At 49.6% G+C, this 16,121-nt stretch overlaps 1 protein-coding gene across 2 annotated transcripts in view; it reads left to right on the forward strand.

Moving 5' to 3' along the window:
• Positions 1 to 2,012: 2,012 nt before the first annotated feature.
• The window catches only part of LIMD1 (LIM domain containing 1), a 29,380-nt gene continuing 15,271 nt past the window's right edge, over positions 2,013 to 16,121 (forward strand). The window contains exons 1-3 of one of the 2 annotated variants that reach the window (XM_054273883.1): positions 2,013 to 2,541; positions 2,626 to 3,268; positions 12,731 to 12,832. In XM_054273883.1, the coding sequence (XP_054129858.1) occupies positions 2,113 to 2,541; positions 2,626 to 3,268; positions 12,731 to 12,832 (1,174 nt within the window). In that variant the 5' untranslated portion in view covers positions 2,013 to 2,112. Of the gene's footprint in view, positions 3,269 to 12,730; positions 12,833 to 16,121 lie in introns of both variants that reach the window. The other variant, XM_054273882.1, reaches the window with a different exon arrangement.

The following is a 16,121-nucleotide window of genomic DNA, read 5'->3' on the forward strand; positions in this document are numbered from 1 at the left end:
GGCTAAACCCTTCTCCTGAACTTGTGGGGCTTGTGCAAAGTGGGGTTTAGCTTCACCCAAAGTGAAAGAGGTCTTGTGGGGATCAGCTTGAGAGAGCTGTGAGACCCCTCCTTCCCTCATCCCCACAGCAGAGGAGGGCTTGGAAAGGTCTGTTAGATGGGATTGCTTGGAAGTTGGGATGTTTCCCTGATATTGTGAAAAGCTCCAGCATTATCAATCTGTTTAAAAAGTGGCAGATCATGGTTAGTAGCAATATATGCTGGAGTGCCACTTCTCCAGATCCTGAGGACTGGGGGAGCTCTACTGCTTTGCCCTGTGCTAGGATTCCCATCTGCCTGTCTTCCCTAGAAACCATGAACTCCCTTATCTAGAGCTGTGCTATGGCTGGGCTAATTTTTGTGAGTCCAAAGTTCATCATTTATCAGCTCAAGCTCCAGCCTAAGTCTGTTGCAGCAGGGACAAGCCTCCAGTCTCTCAGTCCTGCTTGGAGCCTCTTTGGAGACACCACAGCAGTTGCAAGGTTGCCCTGAAAGAAGACAAGGCACCTTTTCCAGGGGCTCACAGTGCCATCATTTTTAAGCACATCAGGCCGAATCTCACAGGAAGAGGCAGGATATTTCAGGTCTGGCCTCAGTTGCTCAGGAGGTTTTGCTGGTTGTTTTTTTTTTACTTCTGACATGTTTTGATCACAGCCCAATTCATTATTATTAAAGGCAGAGAATTTCCACATTCCTTACCATTTGGCCCTCCCTCCTGGAGCCTGGGGGAGAATTACAATAACAAGTTATGGGAATGCCAGACACGTGCCTGGGCCCGCAGGATCGACTGCGCCAGTAAGTTTAGTGAGAGGTACCACAGCTCCCTACCAACCAGCCTCTCCCAGGAACCCAGCAGAGTTCCCACTGCTGCCCTCCAACCTCTGGACAGCCCCAGGCTGTGTTTTGCCATGAAAATTTTGCAACTGGCCCAGGCTGACAGAGGAGGGAGGCTGGGATGTAAAGTGTAGATTCACATGGGTGAATATTTAGTCATAGGCATGAAGTGTCCTGATCACATTGGGGCACCCCAAATGCAGTTTTACACACAGCTCCTATGCCCTTTAAGCGTTTGGGAACAGCATGATTTGCCCAGTCCCTATGTATCACACATATGCTACCAAATTCCAAAGCAACAATAATTTTAACACATCATGATCCATCTTTCCTGATCTAAATATCTCTGGAGGTGGTCTTGCTGCAGTTACATGTATGATGCTAGATAATGGGGTGGGGGTTCCTGAAGGTGTCCAGAAGGCTGGGATGCTGATGTTATCTTGGGCATCCAGAGGTATCCTTTATTCTTCAGGCAAGGGATCATCTTCCTGTGATGATCCAGGGCCCTTTAGTCATGTTAACTTAACGCTTAAGTCATGTTTACTTAAGCGTGACTATCCAGCATAGAATGTCTATCTACACCAAGAAAATTCATACCATTTCCTACCATACAGACCAATTGCCCCAATAGTTATGGAATGAGAGTTTCCTCGCAGTTTTTCATGGGGGACTAGGGCTCTTGGTTTTTTTTTTTTTCATTCTCGACGGGTGTCTGTGATTTTTCACAAGGCATCTTCAGGAGGATTTCCAGGCTGCATGGTGAAAAAGAGGAATATTATCCAGCGGGGAGACGAGGCAAACCCACCTTCCTTGCATCACGCGGGTGACTTTAACCAGCGTGCTGGTTAACCCCCTTCCCATCTCCGCTGCCTGACCCGAGCCCTTCCCGAGCCCGTTCGGACACCGCGGGACGCCTCCGGAACCACACGCGACCCTTTCGAAAGGACCGCGCGCGCCCCCGCCACGGCGCGGGGACGAGCAGCGCGCGCTGCCCGGGGTGGGCGTGGCTTGGGGCGCGGTCAGCGGGGACGGTCGGGGCGTCGGTGGCCACGCCCCCTTCCCGCGCCCGCAGCCACGCCCCCGACGGGGACGGGCGCGGCGGGAGCGCGGCGGGACGGAGCGGCTGCCGCTGCAGGCGTTGCCTTGATCCCGGCGGGAAGGAGGAGAGGAGGAGGAGCAGGAACAAGGAGAGGAAGAAGAAGAAGAAGAAAGCGGGGATCGTCCCGCTAAGCCGGGCAGGATGGACAAGTACGACGATCTGGGTCTGGAAGCCAGCAAGTTCATCGAGGACCTCAACATGTACGAGGCCTCCAAGGACGGTCTCTTTCGGGTGGACAAAGCTGCCGGCAACAACCCCGAGTTCGAGGAGACCAGGCGGGTGTTCGCCACCAAGATGGCCAAGATCCACCTCCAGCAGCAGCAGCAGCAGCAGCAGCAGGAGGAGATGCTGATGGCCGCGATGAACGGAGGGGCTGCCGCCTTCCACCCGCCCCGTCCCAGCCCGCCGGTGGCGCGGGGTTCGAAGCCGCCCCCCGCCGCCGAGGGGCCGCGGGCGAGGCCCTGCGAGGGAGCGGAGCGCGGCTTCGGGGAGAGCGGCGCACGTGCCGAGGCCCCGGGGAGCCAGGCCGGGCGCCGGGGCTGGGAAGCGGAACCCGACAGGATCCCCCGAGCGGGGGCCTCACAGCCCGGCGTGGGGCGCGGGGAGCAGCAGGCCGGGAGCCCCGGCGACCCCCAGCCCTGCCGCGGCGGGCAGGAGAACGGCGGCGAGGGCAGGCGAACTGTCGGGGGCCGTGAGCCGATGCCAGCCGGACAGAGGTCCTCCTCCTTCACAAACGCCGGGACCCCCTCGGCACCCTCGGTGGGGCCAGAGGAGCCCCCGCCACAGCAGAGGTCCTCATCCTTCTCGGCACCCTCAGCGCAGCCCGCTCGGGGGTTTTCAGGCTCCGCTGAGCCCTGCGGTCCCAAAGGCAGAGGAGACGGCGGCCAGCCGTGGTACCAGGGTGTCTCGCTCTCCTTCCCGCCAGGCTCCGCACCTGCTGCTCCCAGTGTGGAATACCAGCACGCCGCTGCCTACCCCGGCCCAGGCGGTCACTTCGTGGCCCACGGTCAGAACCACAGGCCTGGCAGCGGGAACCCTGAGCCCGGCTCCTCACGCCTGGCTTCCCGAGGGATGGTGGCTCCCAATGCCCAGCAGATGCTTTTCCCGGAGGGCGTGAGCGGGCCACGGTCAGACTCTGGGCACCTGGATGGCTCCAGCACAGCAAAGGTGAAGCTGCCCTGCCAGACCCTCCTTCCGCAGCCTGAGCAAGGGCCGTCGGCGGCTGAGCTGAAGCTGGAGGCGCTGACCCAGCGCCTGGAGCAGGAGATGGATGCTCGGCCAAAGGCCGATTACTTCGGTAAGAGGCAGTCAGTCCCCTGTCGGCACGAGGAGGGCTCCCTGGAGAGTGTCACGGCAGGGTTCAGACCTGCAGGATTGCATTGGCCTGTACACCTGTACATCTGCTTGGTTGTGCTCCGTCAGCTCCCCAGAGCAGAGACTTTTTACTTAACTTTTATTTATCACAGGGATGAGAAGCTCTTCCTCCTGTGACACCTTTTTCTTTAATCCTACGTCTCTAATTTTAAAGCAAAGGTAGTTTAGCAGCTTTGCCGGGGGACAGTTCTGGGAAGAAGCTGGAACAGCACATTTTGAAGTGCCCTTCATTGCCAGCAGGCAGGCACTTAACTTTTCTTGCCAGTGCTCCTGGTTCTGTGTGTCTTACAAGGATGGGTCCCGACCACGTGTAGGTGGGAAGGCAGCCATCCAGCCTGCATAGGCTGCCATCATGGAGAAGAACACGGAGTTGAGGAAGAGAGAAGGAGCTTGGAGATGGGGAGGGCGGTGGTTTCCCAAAGTTGCCAGGATTTCCCTCTGCCCCCAGGTGCTGGTTCCTATCAGCAGTGAAATGATTGGTGCATCTCGAAGATGGCAGAAGAACAAGCAGTAGGCACGTTCTTCCCTAAATCTGGGGTCTGTGACGAGTCCAGACCACCACCAGAAGTTATCACTGGCATTAGCAGTGGAAAGGAACCACTTACATGCCAGGACTCCCAATGAGAATATTGAATGTCCTCCTGGATTAAATTGATTTGCTACCCCAGGATGGCGGGAGGTCAGGGTCAAATTGCGTGTTTCCGTTCCCTGCTGTGCCACTTCACAATTTAACAACCGATAAGATAGCTCAGCTTTTGGGAGAGGGAAACCCAGAGTGAGTTGCTGGGAAGGCTGGAAACTCCATGGTTAACTTAAGAAACGATGGGAGCAGGCCAGGTGTATGGATTTTCCTCATGGTTTTAGACCTGCAGTCGCAGAAATAGAACAGGGACAGATTAAACTGTTCAGCCTGGTGCTGAGGAAGGGTTCTGTGCATCTCAGCCTGCACAGGGTCCCGTCTGCTGGGGTCGGTGGGTGGCTCCGTGGTGGTCTGAGCCACCCCAGAGCTTCACACCGAGCTTTGGGGGTGTAGCTGGGGGGACCACCGAGCGCTGAGCTGCACATTGCATAACTAAATGTGTTCCTTGGCAGCAGGCAGGGGGACTTGCCCGCAGAGGGCTGTGCCGGGCTTGTTTATCTTGGTATCCGAGACTGGATTAAGCCCTGTGGCAGGGCAGGGGCATTTTTTATCCTGTCGCAGAAAAGTGATGCGTTCAGCTGCTCTGCTCACAGTGTTTGGCCTGGAAAGAAGTTTTGGCGCTTTCCGTCCCCTGCAGGAAGCGCGCGGTTTGAATGAGCATAGGGAGCCTCGCTGCGGGGGCTGAATGCCGTGATAAGGAGCTGATAACGGGGATGGGGTCGGGACAGCAGGATCCTGGGGAGTGGTGCTCGAAAATGGGAGTGTTTTTCTGGAGATGACATTCAGCTCCACTGGGGAGGTGTCAGGGGTCTCTCCAGCAGACCCTGCTGTGTCTGCTCCTCGCGGTGTGTGTAAACAGCTGGATCATACCTCATCCACAGCGTGCCTGGGGATGGCTCAGGAGGCAGAGGAACCCAGTTAATGGCCAGATTAATTTTACACTTTTGTCACAAAATAAGGATGCGAGGCAGGAGGAGGCTTCTGTCCCATGGGAGATTTATAGTGAAGCAGGAGTATTTTCGGCAGCATGGAGAGCCCGGCTGGTCAGGTGGCTGAGTGAGCCCCAGGGAGGGAGGAGACACCGAGGCTGCCTGATCCCTAGTGAGGTGTTCTGACATCCTCCTGCCACGAGGTTTTGCACCAGGATGTGATGTCTGAGAAATTTGGGAAGGAGGAGAGTGAGAAGAAAAAAAAAAGAAATTATGCAGTCTTGGCAGAGGGAAAAGTAAAGTTTTGTGGAGCCTCAGTTCAGCAGACAAAGGTTCAGCAGATCTGCCCTGCTGAAGACCATGGAACAGGAAGGAACAAGTATCGAGGTATTTTAATTCTGGGCCTTCTCCCCCTCTCTTTCTCACTTTTATTTTCATTTTTTGCACAGTTACCTTACTTCCTTTGAAGGAACAAAGGACACAGCTGGCCTTCTCAGCCATTTTCTGCTATGCCCTACTCTCAAGCTACCAAACTTTAGGATGTAAAATAAACACTTTTATGCAATAGTGATTAAAAGGATCAATAGTTTGTTTTGTTGTAGACTTATTCCCCAGTGAAGGGAAGTCTGTTGCAGCACTTTTGAAGTTCATCAGAGCCAGGAAATGAAACCAAGACTAAAGTACAAATGACCCAAGTATTTTATAGAAAATATTTTCAGTTCTCCTAATTTTGTGTGCTACTTTTGTAACAAGGGAATGTTTTTGAAGATGGGCCTGTCTGTCAAGTTAACATACTGTCCTTCAGTCTGTCTCAGTCAGGACCAGATGTTTATAGAGAACAATTAAATCTGATCACAGTAAAGGAGCTGCTTTCTCCTTCACTGTGTGAAAATGTGTGCTTGTAAAAGGCTAGAACAGGATAAGCCAGGGACTAGGTAAAATACAGGTAGGATGCTGTGCTGAGGAGCAGCAGTCTGGTTATCTCTCAGCACCAGCTTGCTGTGCAAAATGCTTTTGTCTGCTCAGAGTAGGTATAATGAGTGAAAGGGAAGAAATACACAAAGCCAAGAATTCGCTCTGGTTTTTTTTTCCTTTTGTTTTTTTATAAGTGGTGACCTATGTGTGAGCTGCATGGGCTGTGCATGTCTCTGGAGGAATTTCAGTTCTCCAAGAGGGCTTTTGAAGTGCTGATTTGATTTATGTGGGCTGTCAAGGAGGATGTAGGGAGTCTCAGGTATCACCCAGGTCTTTTGCTTGGGGAAGGAAAAGCTGAAGTTGCTCAGAGAGCAACTGGTTGCCTTCTAGAGAAACTGGTTCCCGTGAGAGAGACTGGTTCCCATGCAGGCAGAGAAGGGCCCCCATGTCCCTGGGAGGTGTCACTGGAAGCCAGCTTAGGATGTGTTTAGGTTTTGGTGTATTATTTCCAGAGAACATTCGGGAGTGAGGTGCCCAAATCCCACTGATTTCCCATGGAGTTGCTTTGGGTGCATCAGCCTTCACCTCCTCTTGGTGACAGTAGATTAAATAGGAGCAATCAGGGGAGCTGCAAATCCTTTGGTAGCACCACCCAAATGTTTAGGGTTAGGTGAAGTGACACCATCCCAAAGACTGAAGGTGCCTGATGAGTTTTCAGGTGAGACAGATGCACAACCAAACCAAGCATCTGCCTGCACTCCCTGGGAGTGACTGAAGTGTGCTGGGGTCTGCAGGGAGGTTTGACTGCTTGTCTTAGCATGCAGTGCCTTGCTCTGCAGGCACAGATGGATGCTTCTAGAGGTGTAACATGTAGCATCACGTTTTTAACAGTGCTTTTTTCATACAGCTAGATGGAAATCTCCACCTGATGAGGATTATCTACACCCTTACCAAGAGTTTTTTATAAAACAATTTTTATGAATGGTTTTTGTGTTACAAATACTTGTTAGCTGTTGTATTCTGGCTTCCTTGTTATTTACAGCAGAGCTGATAAGCTGTGGGTGATTTAGGAGGGCCCTGGGCATCTTGTTTTGCAGTGAAAAGCTGGGATGCTTCCCAGCAGTCAGGCAGAGAATATCTCCTAGCACAGTCTGTAGATTTTTTCCCCTTGGCATAAGCAGAGCAGTAGCTGAGTCGCTGAGCCCTGTGGAGAGCTGGGAGCCCAGCACCTCTGAATGGGTGTGAGCAGCTCAAAGGCCAGCAGTGCTCTTTGGAAGTGTGGTGCACAGTGAAGTTGGTGTTTCACCACTGCTGGAACCACAATTCGTTTAACTTTGGGGCTGTACACACCCAGGGATTTTACTGAACCCTGCTGATGGTGGGGCACCAGGACACTTTGTGTGCAGCAAAGGTAATCTCAGGGCTGACAAGTGGAGAATTTCTGACTAAAATTAAAGTTCCTCTGAGTCTGTTTTGTCTGTGGGTGATGATGACAATGCCATTTCCACCAGGAATGAGCAGAGGCATCCTTTACTACCTTCTCCTGGGGGAATACCAAAGCTGAAAGGAGACACCTGCCTGCAGCAGAGAGGAGGGGAGGAAGGGAGAGACAGGTCCTGGTGGAAGAAGGAAAGCCAGAAGGATCACAACACTTGGAGTAGTGGGTGTGTACAGATTGCAAAGCTTATCTCACTACCAGAAACCAAGCAAATAAGTATTGGCTTGGAATATGGCTCTTCAAGATTACAGCAGTATGTGCTTCTCCTCCCTTCCTCTTGGGAGCTCAGCTGGGTTTGCAAGCTAAGGAAAAATCTACCAAAAGGAAAGAAAAAGCAAAGAGTTGTGGCAGAGGAGCAATCAGTGTTTCAGCCAGAATACAGTAAGAGTGGGACTGAAAGAAATAAGGAGCCTCATTCATGTGGCATGGGAGTTATCATAATCTCTGATGGCACTGTAAGGTACTTAAAATGTCACTGACGTGAGTCTGATGGCATTTTCATCCTTCACTGGCAGTGTGTACATGAAGGTCTGCAGCAAGGTCAGGGGTCAAGAATGTGGCATGAAAAAGGGAACAAAAAACTTGTGTTTACCAACTCTGTGGTTCTCTGGGCAGGGAGCACCTGTCCATCTTTGTGCAGACAACCCAGTCACCCCGTGATGAATAGAACCAATCTGCCAGGTTTTCCAGGCACTCCATCTCACCCAGGCCTCTAAATCTCCTTGAAATCACCTCTCAGCAAGAGTTACTGCTCAGTAGTGGATGAGCAGCATAGCAAGGCATGCAATGTGTGTAATTTAGAGTTTGATGCAGGAATTACTTGGTTAAAGGAGAGCCATAGGAAGGTGGGTGGGTTCAAGTTCCAGAGAAATTCTGAAGTAAAACCAGGAGAACTGAGCATCACACCGTGTACAACAGGGTGAAGGCTTTTCTCAGCAGACAGTCTTTGAAACACGTGTGTGCAAGTGGAGGGCTTGCTTCTCCTGGGATAAATAGGTGGATTGGAGACACAGCAGCTGCACCTGCACAGGGTCCTCCCTGTCAGAGTGTGTCAAGCAGAATTCTGATGGGGAGGACCCTTGTGAAGGTACAACTTCTGCCACGAGGCATCAGGATCTACTGGGTGCATGTGTAGACATGCATGTGTAGATGGGAATGATGTTACCAGAGGGGATAGTGGTTCTTCTAAGTTCAGCTGGGGGTTCTTCAGCATAAATCCAACCTCCTGTAAGGAGGGGGCAAAGCCCCAGTTACATCTGATGGAGAAGAGTCAATCTAATGGTGGAAATGTGGCTTGCACAGAGTATGTGGAAGGAGTAGGACAGACTTGCTGTTTCTGGATTAGCCAGATAAGCAGACTCACACCACTGGAATCATCCTGCCCCTGCATTCCTCTTACCTGGGACCAAATTGGCATGAAAGAAATCTCACCACTGAAGCACTGTCACATGTGGCCATTCAAAGTGACAGTATTAGTACGCCCAGCCAGGAGCACTTGTAGGAAAGTTTGGCTGTGCTGTGTGTTGCTGAGAAGGGAGATGAAGGTAGAGGTGAAGGCTGCTGAAAAGAAGTGGGATGCTGTTGGAAGAACTGTGGTCTTGGTCTGTAGATTGGTGTTGTCTGAAATGTGGAAATAAGTCTTAGTCCCAGAAAACGCTGCTGTTCAGCAAGCCTTGTGTTGAATTTTTAGTGAGTGGGATGCAGTAAGTAACTAAACTCCTTCTGGTGAGTGTGAAATAGCAACACTTGGAGGAAAAAATGTCTCCAGGGGCTTTGAGTCAGGTGGTAAATGGAAATGCACTTGTTGAATTTTGAGGGTGGGACTGACATTTGAGCACGGGTTCGCTTCCATTTCTCACAGCCCTTGAGGTCTGTGTCCAGCCTCTTGGATCATGTGAGCTGAGGCTGTTCCTGGTGAGAGCCCTCCTGGTCTGCAGTGCTGAGATGGAGTGTGGCAAGTGCTGGGAAGTGGCTTCCAGGGCATGTTTTTGGTCCCAGCTCTGCTCCAAAGGTCCCTTTGTTCAGACTCAGCTGCAGCGCGGGCGGTTGCTTGCTGCGTGATGCGAAGGGGAACAGAGATTTCTTTGTTGTCCAGGGCCGGCTGCCCTGCCGGCAGAAATTGAACTGAAATCAGCAATTTCCATCCCTTTTCCTTCCCAAATCTGGCTGCCATTCTGCCTGTCCGCTCAGGCATGAATTTAGTGGTGCTGTGCATGTGTGGTTTGTCATCCTGGTGGTAAAAGAGAAACCTGTCATTTCTTCTTAGTAACGTTGTCTAAGGTTAAAAATCATAATTTCAGAGGGGATGTCTGCTGGGATTGGTACTTGGATAAACACTGTTAGGAGCTGCAAAGTTACTGAGCGCGGGAATCAGGGATCTTGCTGAACTGTGGCTACTTAGGATCCCTCTGCTTCACGCTGAGGACAGAAGTTTTTGCTAAAAGCCACTCCATGCCAAGAAAATGACCCAGAACTGCTGACTAGTGTCAGTGGCATGTGGGGCTGGAGGGATGCTGCTGGCACTTTAACAGCAGCAGCAAGCACAGTCAGCAGTGTTTCGGGAAATCGCCGTCGGAGCTGGCGTGGGGCAGGGCGTGGAGCCCCTTCTGCAGCAGGATGCGCTTGGAGCTGGCCCCGGCTGTGCTGGCTTTGCACACGGGCTGCTGAGCAGATTTTTCCTTGCTTTTCCCTTGCTTAGCCTAAGCCAAAGGATCAGGATCATTGTGACAGCAGGGAGTGAATGGGGAAAAAAATGGAAAGGAAAAATAAATAAAAATAACTTTTCCCCCCGCTGCCTTTCAGGCCAGGTGTGCTGAGTGTCAGAGATTAAGGCTCAAGTATGTTGGTTAAAATACTTCAGAATATTATATCTGGAAAGAGCAAAGACTTATTTAGAGAGTAATTTCACTTGCTAGTGAGATTGAATAGGCTTTCAAGTAAGATTTAGCAGATACATGTAAGAACATAAACTAGATTCAGATGTGCCATAATGCCATTTTTCAATTGTCAACCTTGGCACAGGATATGTATGAATATTTATAGCATGTCTGGTTATGACATAGTTGGGTAATTTAGCACATTACAGTTTTTACAAAAAACATTGTCAATGTATTTTAAAAGCCCTTTCAGTCCGTGACTTTATTTTCCATTTTTTAGGGGCCTAAATATCGAAAGAAGTGGGTGAGAGGGTTAATCAGGGGGTGAAATGGAGCATGGACTGAAAGGAATGTGGAAGAGTGGTTGGGAAGGTTGAGGGGTGGGAGGTGGAGGAAGGTTTTGGTACAGATGTGAGAGCCTTGACAGCTCCTGCAGATCTGTCCTGTTGGGAAGCCAGAGGGGCAGTGCCTGTGCTCTGAAGCGTGATGGGATAGACAGGAGATGGCAGAGGCACTTTCTGCCCTCCATGGGGTTTGCCTTAGCCTACTTAATAATGGCTTATGCCTGCCAGCATCTTTACTGGGCATTGTGCCTGCTCTCAGCTGCTGTGCCTTCTGCCTCCTGCTTCTTCTTGCTGCTCATCCACAGTCAGTGTCACCCGGCTGCCTTGTGGAGAGGAGGAAATCGGAGCATGCTGGTGAGATTTTCTGGAGCAGCCACTCATTGGCATGGAGGAGGGGAAAATGCAGCACTTGCAGTGCAATAAATACGTTGGCTCTGTGGAAAGCCTGGTGGGTGTCGTGGAAAATTGGCAGGTTTTCTGCTCTCTAAACTCTCTGCTCTGGCATTGCTGTACTCAAGAGGGAATTTTGAGTCGTTAGCTCTTGTGTCAGATCATTGCACAGAAATTCAGGCTGCCCCTGAGTGTGTGCATTCCTGGGACAGCACATCCATTTGAAAAGCCAATTTTTTCTTATCTTTGCCTTGACTTTTTTTTTTATCCTTTTTCTAATGCCAGTACGATTTATCTTTCTTAACATATTTCTTTCAATAAATGAGATAAACCTGCTCAGTTCAAAAAGACCCAGAAAGTTTTGTTCATTTGATGCCAGCCTGAGTGCTGGGGTGGGCCCACAGCCAAGTGAGCATTTCATTGGTTTAGGATTTGGACAAAACAAAGTAACTAATTATTCTTTGCAGCCCTCTCTGCAGGTTTGTGTCGGTGTGGACTCTGGCTCTGGGTGCAGTGGGGCTTGGCACAGCACTAGGACGGCTTTCAGCGTGCTGTTTGGATGCACAGAGAGCCAGGCCTGCTCTGCAAAAACCTGGGGAAACCAAGTGTCTGCTTTTCAGCAGCCATGTGTGTGCTACTGCAAAGGACTCCCGAGTGGTGTTATCCCTGTGGTGTGGAAACTGACCGCCAGGGCTACTGGCTGCAGGAAGAAATTGTTACTCACCCTGGCAGTGCAAGCCTGGTGCTGCCAGAACTGAGTTACTTTTCAGTGCTGTTGTAAGCACAATGAACTTCTTCCTAACTTTCTCCAGACTTTTTCAATTACTCTGGAGCTTGCAGTGCCCCAGAAGAAGTGAAACCTTTTTTATCATCCTTAGCATAACTAAGGATCTCCGGCAGGATGATGCTGTTCCTCCTCCTGGGCGTGTAGGAGTGAGGTGTGACTCACAGTCCCTTGACCAGGGATTTTAAGAGCCAGGACTAATAGGTCTGGGTAGTGATGCAAGGTGAAGTCACATCAGAGTCACTACAGACCAGAGACAGGAACACATAATGTGTTTTTCCTTCACACTGCCCCTTACTCATTTATTTGCTTAATCAGAGATTCAAGTTTCTCAGTTAGAAGTAGCTGAAGGGTGGTGCTGCTTCAAAAACAGCCTGTCACAATTGCAGGGCAATGCCTGAAGTGAGTGAAATGGCTTGATGTCCCATTTCCTTGTTAAGAGAGGTAGATGTCAGCTAGTCTGGCTCTGTTTTGTTGGGGAACCATTAGGCACAACTGGGGTCTGAAATGGATGATTTAAAGGAGGTAAGTAAAGAGCTGTGTTTTCCTCACATCAGTTGTGACCAACAAGCTTATCTTAGACAATAATTGCCAGAAACTATTGTCTATGAGGAGCTCTGAGCCCCGCTTACTGATACTCACTGCTTTTATTACTCTGAGCACCCTTACTGATACTCACTGCTTTCGTGAGGGTCCTTAAGCAGGTTTAGATGTATATAAAGGTTGTCAGGAAGGATGGGAAAAGGAAGGAAGGAAGGACAGAACTGTTCTTGTGCAGTTTATTTTTTTGCAAAACTGTTTCTCTGTGGAGGTTTGATGACTGTCATGACCACTGTTAACAGCACCTCTAAGGGCAGGTGACGGTGCTGTCACCTACCTGTTGTGGCTTCAGTGAACCACATGGTCCGAAGCTGTTCAGCCACCATGAGGAGCTAAATGTGCTGTCACCCAACCAGTGTCCCCAGGCACCCTGTTGGGTCCCACTTGTGACCTCTCTTCTCTCCCCCAGGTACCTGTGTGAAGTGCAGCAAGGGCGTGTATGGAGCAAACCAAGCCTGCCAAGCCATGGGCAACCTCTACCACGACAGCTGCTTCACCTGTGGAGCTTGCAGTGAGTATCCCTGGCCTGGTCTGATCCCTCAGTATCCCTGGGGCCAGGCCCTGCAGCAAACTCTTCAGGCTTAACATTTTCTGGTGTAAAGGGGGGAGAAAAGAAAGCAGTTATTAAACTACCTCCCAGCTGGAGTCTGCTGCAGTTCTGTGACTTGGTGGTGGTGGTGCTTGCTGTTTGTTTTTGAATGGATTGTTGCAAGGCATGTAGAAATGGTATTTTGGATTGTGCCAGGCTTCTGCCTTCTGGTATGGGGGATGGTTGTTTTCATTCCTCTGCCTCTCTGTTATAGCCACATTTTCTTACAAGAGTATTTTTTCAAAGTGGCAGTGAAAATGCCTTAGCTGGCATGTTTTTTGTCTCAGCAGGCTTTACTTTTCAGATGGAGCTGCTGCAGGGTAAATACAGTGGCAGCGTTTTCGCTGCGTGCATTATCTTTTATTTGCTAAAATCATTTTGTACCTGTGAAATACCTCCAGTTAAAGCATGTAAGTGCATGAATGTCCCAGCTTACACATCTTGCTTGCTCTTTCTCCAGGGAGATGCAGCCATGCCCTGAGACAAGGGGCATGTCTCTGCCAGCTTGGTTTATGGTTTTTGCAGGGAGGGAACTGGTTACTGTGCAAAGGTATCAGGCTGGGAGCATTGATGATGAGCCCTGTGAAATCTACCCAAGAAGCAGAGTTAATGGTTCAGCTGGCCCTGCTGAGCTCCCTGTGAGTCACTTTGTCAGACCCACATCTGGAGTTTGCTGGGCTGTACAGCAATGTATGGATCCTCCTGAGCAGCTTTTCCAGGAGGAAAAATCCTCCTTGGATTTTCCAGGAGGTCTGTGATGGAGCTGGAATGAAGAACTGGCCGCTTGATTTTAAACTGTGGCTGTGTTTGTAAGACAGTAGTTTTTCTGTTTTGTTGTGTTTAACTCCAGTGGTAGTAGTGTATTTTTAGAAGTGTAGCTGTATATGTGGTGGCAGAAAAAATAATAATCTTCTGCTGCTTTTGTATATATGAGTTTGGTTTTCCCAGATGAGACTGAGGGTTTTTCCTCCTGAGTTGTATTTAGTTATAAACTCATCAGGACTGCATGTGTTTTATTTGGAGCTGTAAAGTTGGAATAAATATAGAAAGATGTGTATGCTTTTTAATAATAGCTGAGCCCTGAACTATGCCCATTTCCCAGCTGTCCTACACCAGCTGTCCTGCCTCACCTATGTTTTCAGTAGAGTATTTCACCATCATCTGACTGAAAATAGGAAAACTGAAAAGAGAAAGTGGTTTTTGCATGTAGTGGCAGTTTCCTAGAGGCTCAGAAGTCAGCTGCTCACTCTTCTGTCCTTTCTTAGACATTAATTTGAAATAAATTTGTGTTCTCCCATGGAGAGGTTTCCTGGCTGCAGCCAAGGCTTTGCTTCAGTTACCTCTCACCCTCTAGGGCGAGGCAGTCTCTGAACTGCCCTTGCACCCAAAGCTCCTGTTAAAAATAATCCAGCAGCAGGTTTGAGCTGTCTTAAATTTCTAAAATTACTACCATACAACTGGTGCTTTAGAAAGAAACACTTTTGATCCTCCTTTTAAAATGAATTTTACAATCTTTATTTGGAGACGAGTGCTGGAAAAGTAGTTGTGGTTGCAGAGGTATCCGTGGTTACATTAGTTTGTTTGTCTGTGTTTGGTTAAAAATTAACTTAATCCCATTTCTAATGAGGTGGGTTGGTGAGGGTTGAAAGAATAGCTATTTGCTGCTTATTTTAAAAGTCAACCCTTTCCAAACGTTTCCAGTGCAAGATGAAAAGGGGGGGGATGTCAGGTGAGACTTAGAAAGATGGAAAGAAGCCAAGTTTAGCAAAGTGAAGCCCATTTTCTCTCTTACCCAGGCTGTAACTGAGAAATGTGCTGAGTAGATGTGCTGGGGCAAAGGGTTTCAAACTGAAAGTAAAATTAAAAAACAAGGCTGGTGAAAATTATGGGGAGGTGGGGAAAGAAAGGGGTGTGGGAGCAGTAATGATATTTCCCTCAGTAGAAAAGACTGTATGTCAAAACAAGATAGAAAAAGGGAATGCAAGTCATGGGCATATAAGTGAGAGCCTAATTCAGCTTGTTATATTTAGGAGAGTGGTCATGAAAGATGAAGTCCTTCCCATTGTGGCAGTGGCCATACTAAAATGGAAACTGGAGGCAGTGGCAGCTGGCAGGATGGCATGGATGGATGGAGGGGAAGGTGTGTGGTGGCATGGCATTCCCAGCACTCCAGAAAGAGTGGTGCCAGAGGAAGGCCCCCACAGTAGTGGGTGTTTCCCTCATGTGCACAGACCTCTACAAGCAGCAAGGTTTGCAAGAAGCCCTTCAGTGCAGGGGGTGGTTTCCTGCACTGCCCCTGCTCACTTGCTCTGGGGCTTTGGGTCCTTACCTGCTCTGGGCTGACTTTCTGCTTCATCAAACCTCTGCACTGTGGCTGCCTGGGGAGGTACAGGACATCCTGCCCTGCACTCAGGGAGGAAACCCACTCGAGAGGAATCCCACCTTTTGTAGCCCTAAGTAATCTCCCAGCCCCACAGAACATCAGTTGCTGTGGGGACAAAGGGCACACACTCTGTTGTTCATTCAGAGAGGACACGTGCCCCTCTGCAGCCTTTCTGTCACCTGTGTCACTGCAGGAAGTGTGATGAGGCCATTTTTGTCTGCCAGAAAAATAAATACTTATTTGGTGCTGCCTTTCTAGCTGCCAAGCACATCTTGAGCAGCCTGTGTGGAAACTCTGGTTTCTAGTTGAAAAGTAAGTAGTGCTTTTAAGGTCAAGTGGAGTTCATCTTGGACACCATCCAGTACAAACTTGACTTTGAGAAGTCAAGGTTGCCCCTCATTTCAGTCCTAAAATTTCTTCTCTGGTGGAACGCTGAATATCCTCCACTCCAATAAATAAAATATACAAAATTACCTATTAAGGTAAAGCATATTGTCCTCCAGATATTTATAACCACTGTCTTGCTGTTCTCATTTGAGCAAGGATTTCTAATTTTGCTCCTAGCTGGATTTGTGTCCAAATGTGCATTGGTTTTCCCAACACAGAAAATCAAGAGGGTCTAAGAAGCAAGGGGTTAGGCGGGGGTGGGGGGGTGATACCCCATATAGTGCCAAATTTCCTTCACCCTCAGCTTCCCAATGCACATATGTTCAGAGATTAATGATAGAGCAGTTTGTTGAACAGGGCTGTGCACACACTACAGGGTTCAGTTGGCAGGAAAAAATGTACTGTCTTATCTGAGCCAGTGGCATGTAATGCAGAAAATTT

Source organism: Melozone crissalis, unplaced genomic scaffold (genome assembly GCF_028551555.1).
Source record: "Melozone crissalis strain CALT ecotype California unplaced genomic scaffold, PUWL_Pcris_2 ptg000016l_1, whole genome shotgun sequence".
In the NCBI taxonomy this organism is placed as follows: Eukaryota; Metazoa; Chordata; class Aves; order Passeriformes; family Passerellidae; genus Melozone; species Melozone crissalis.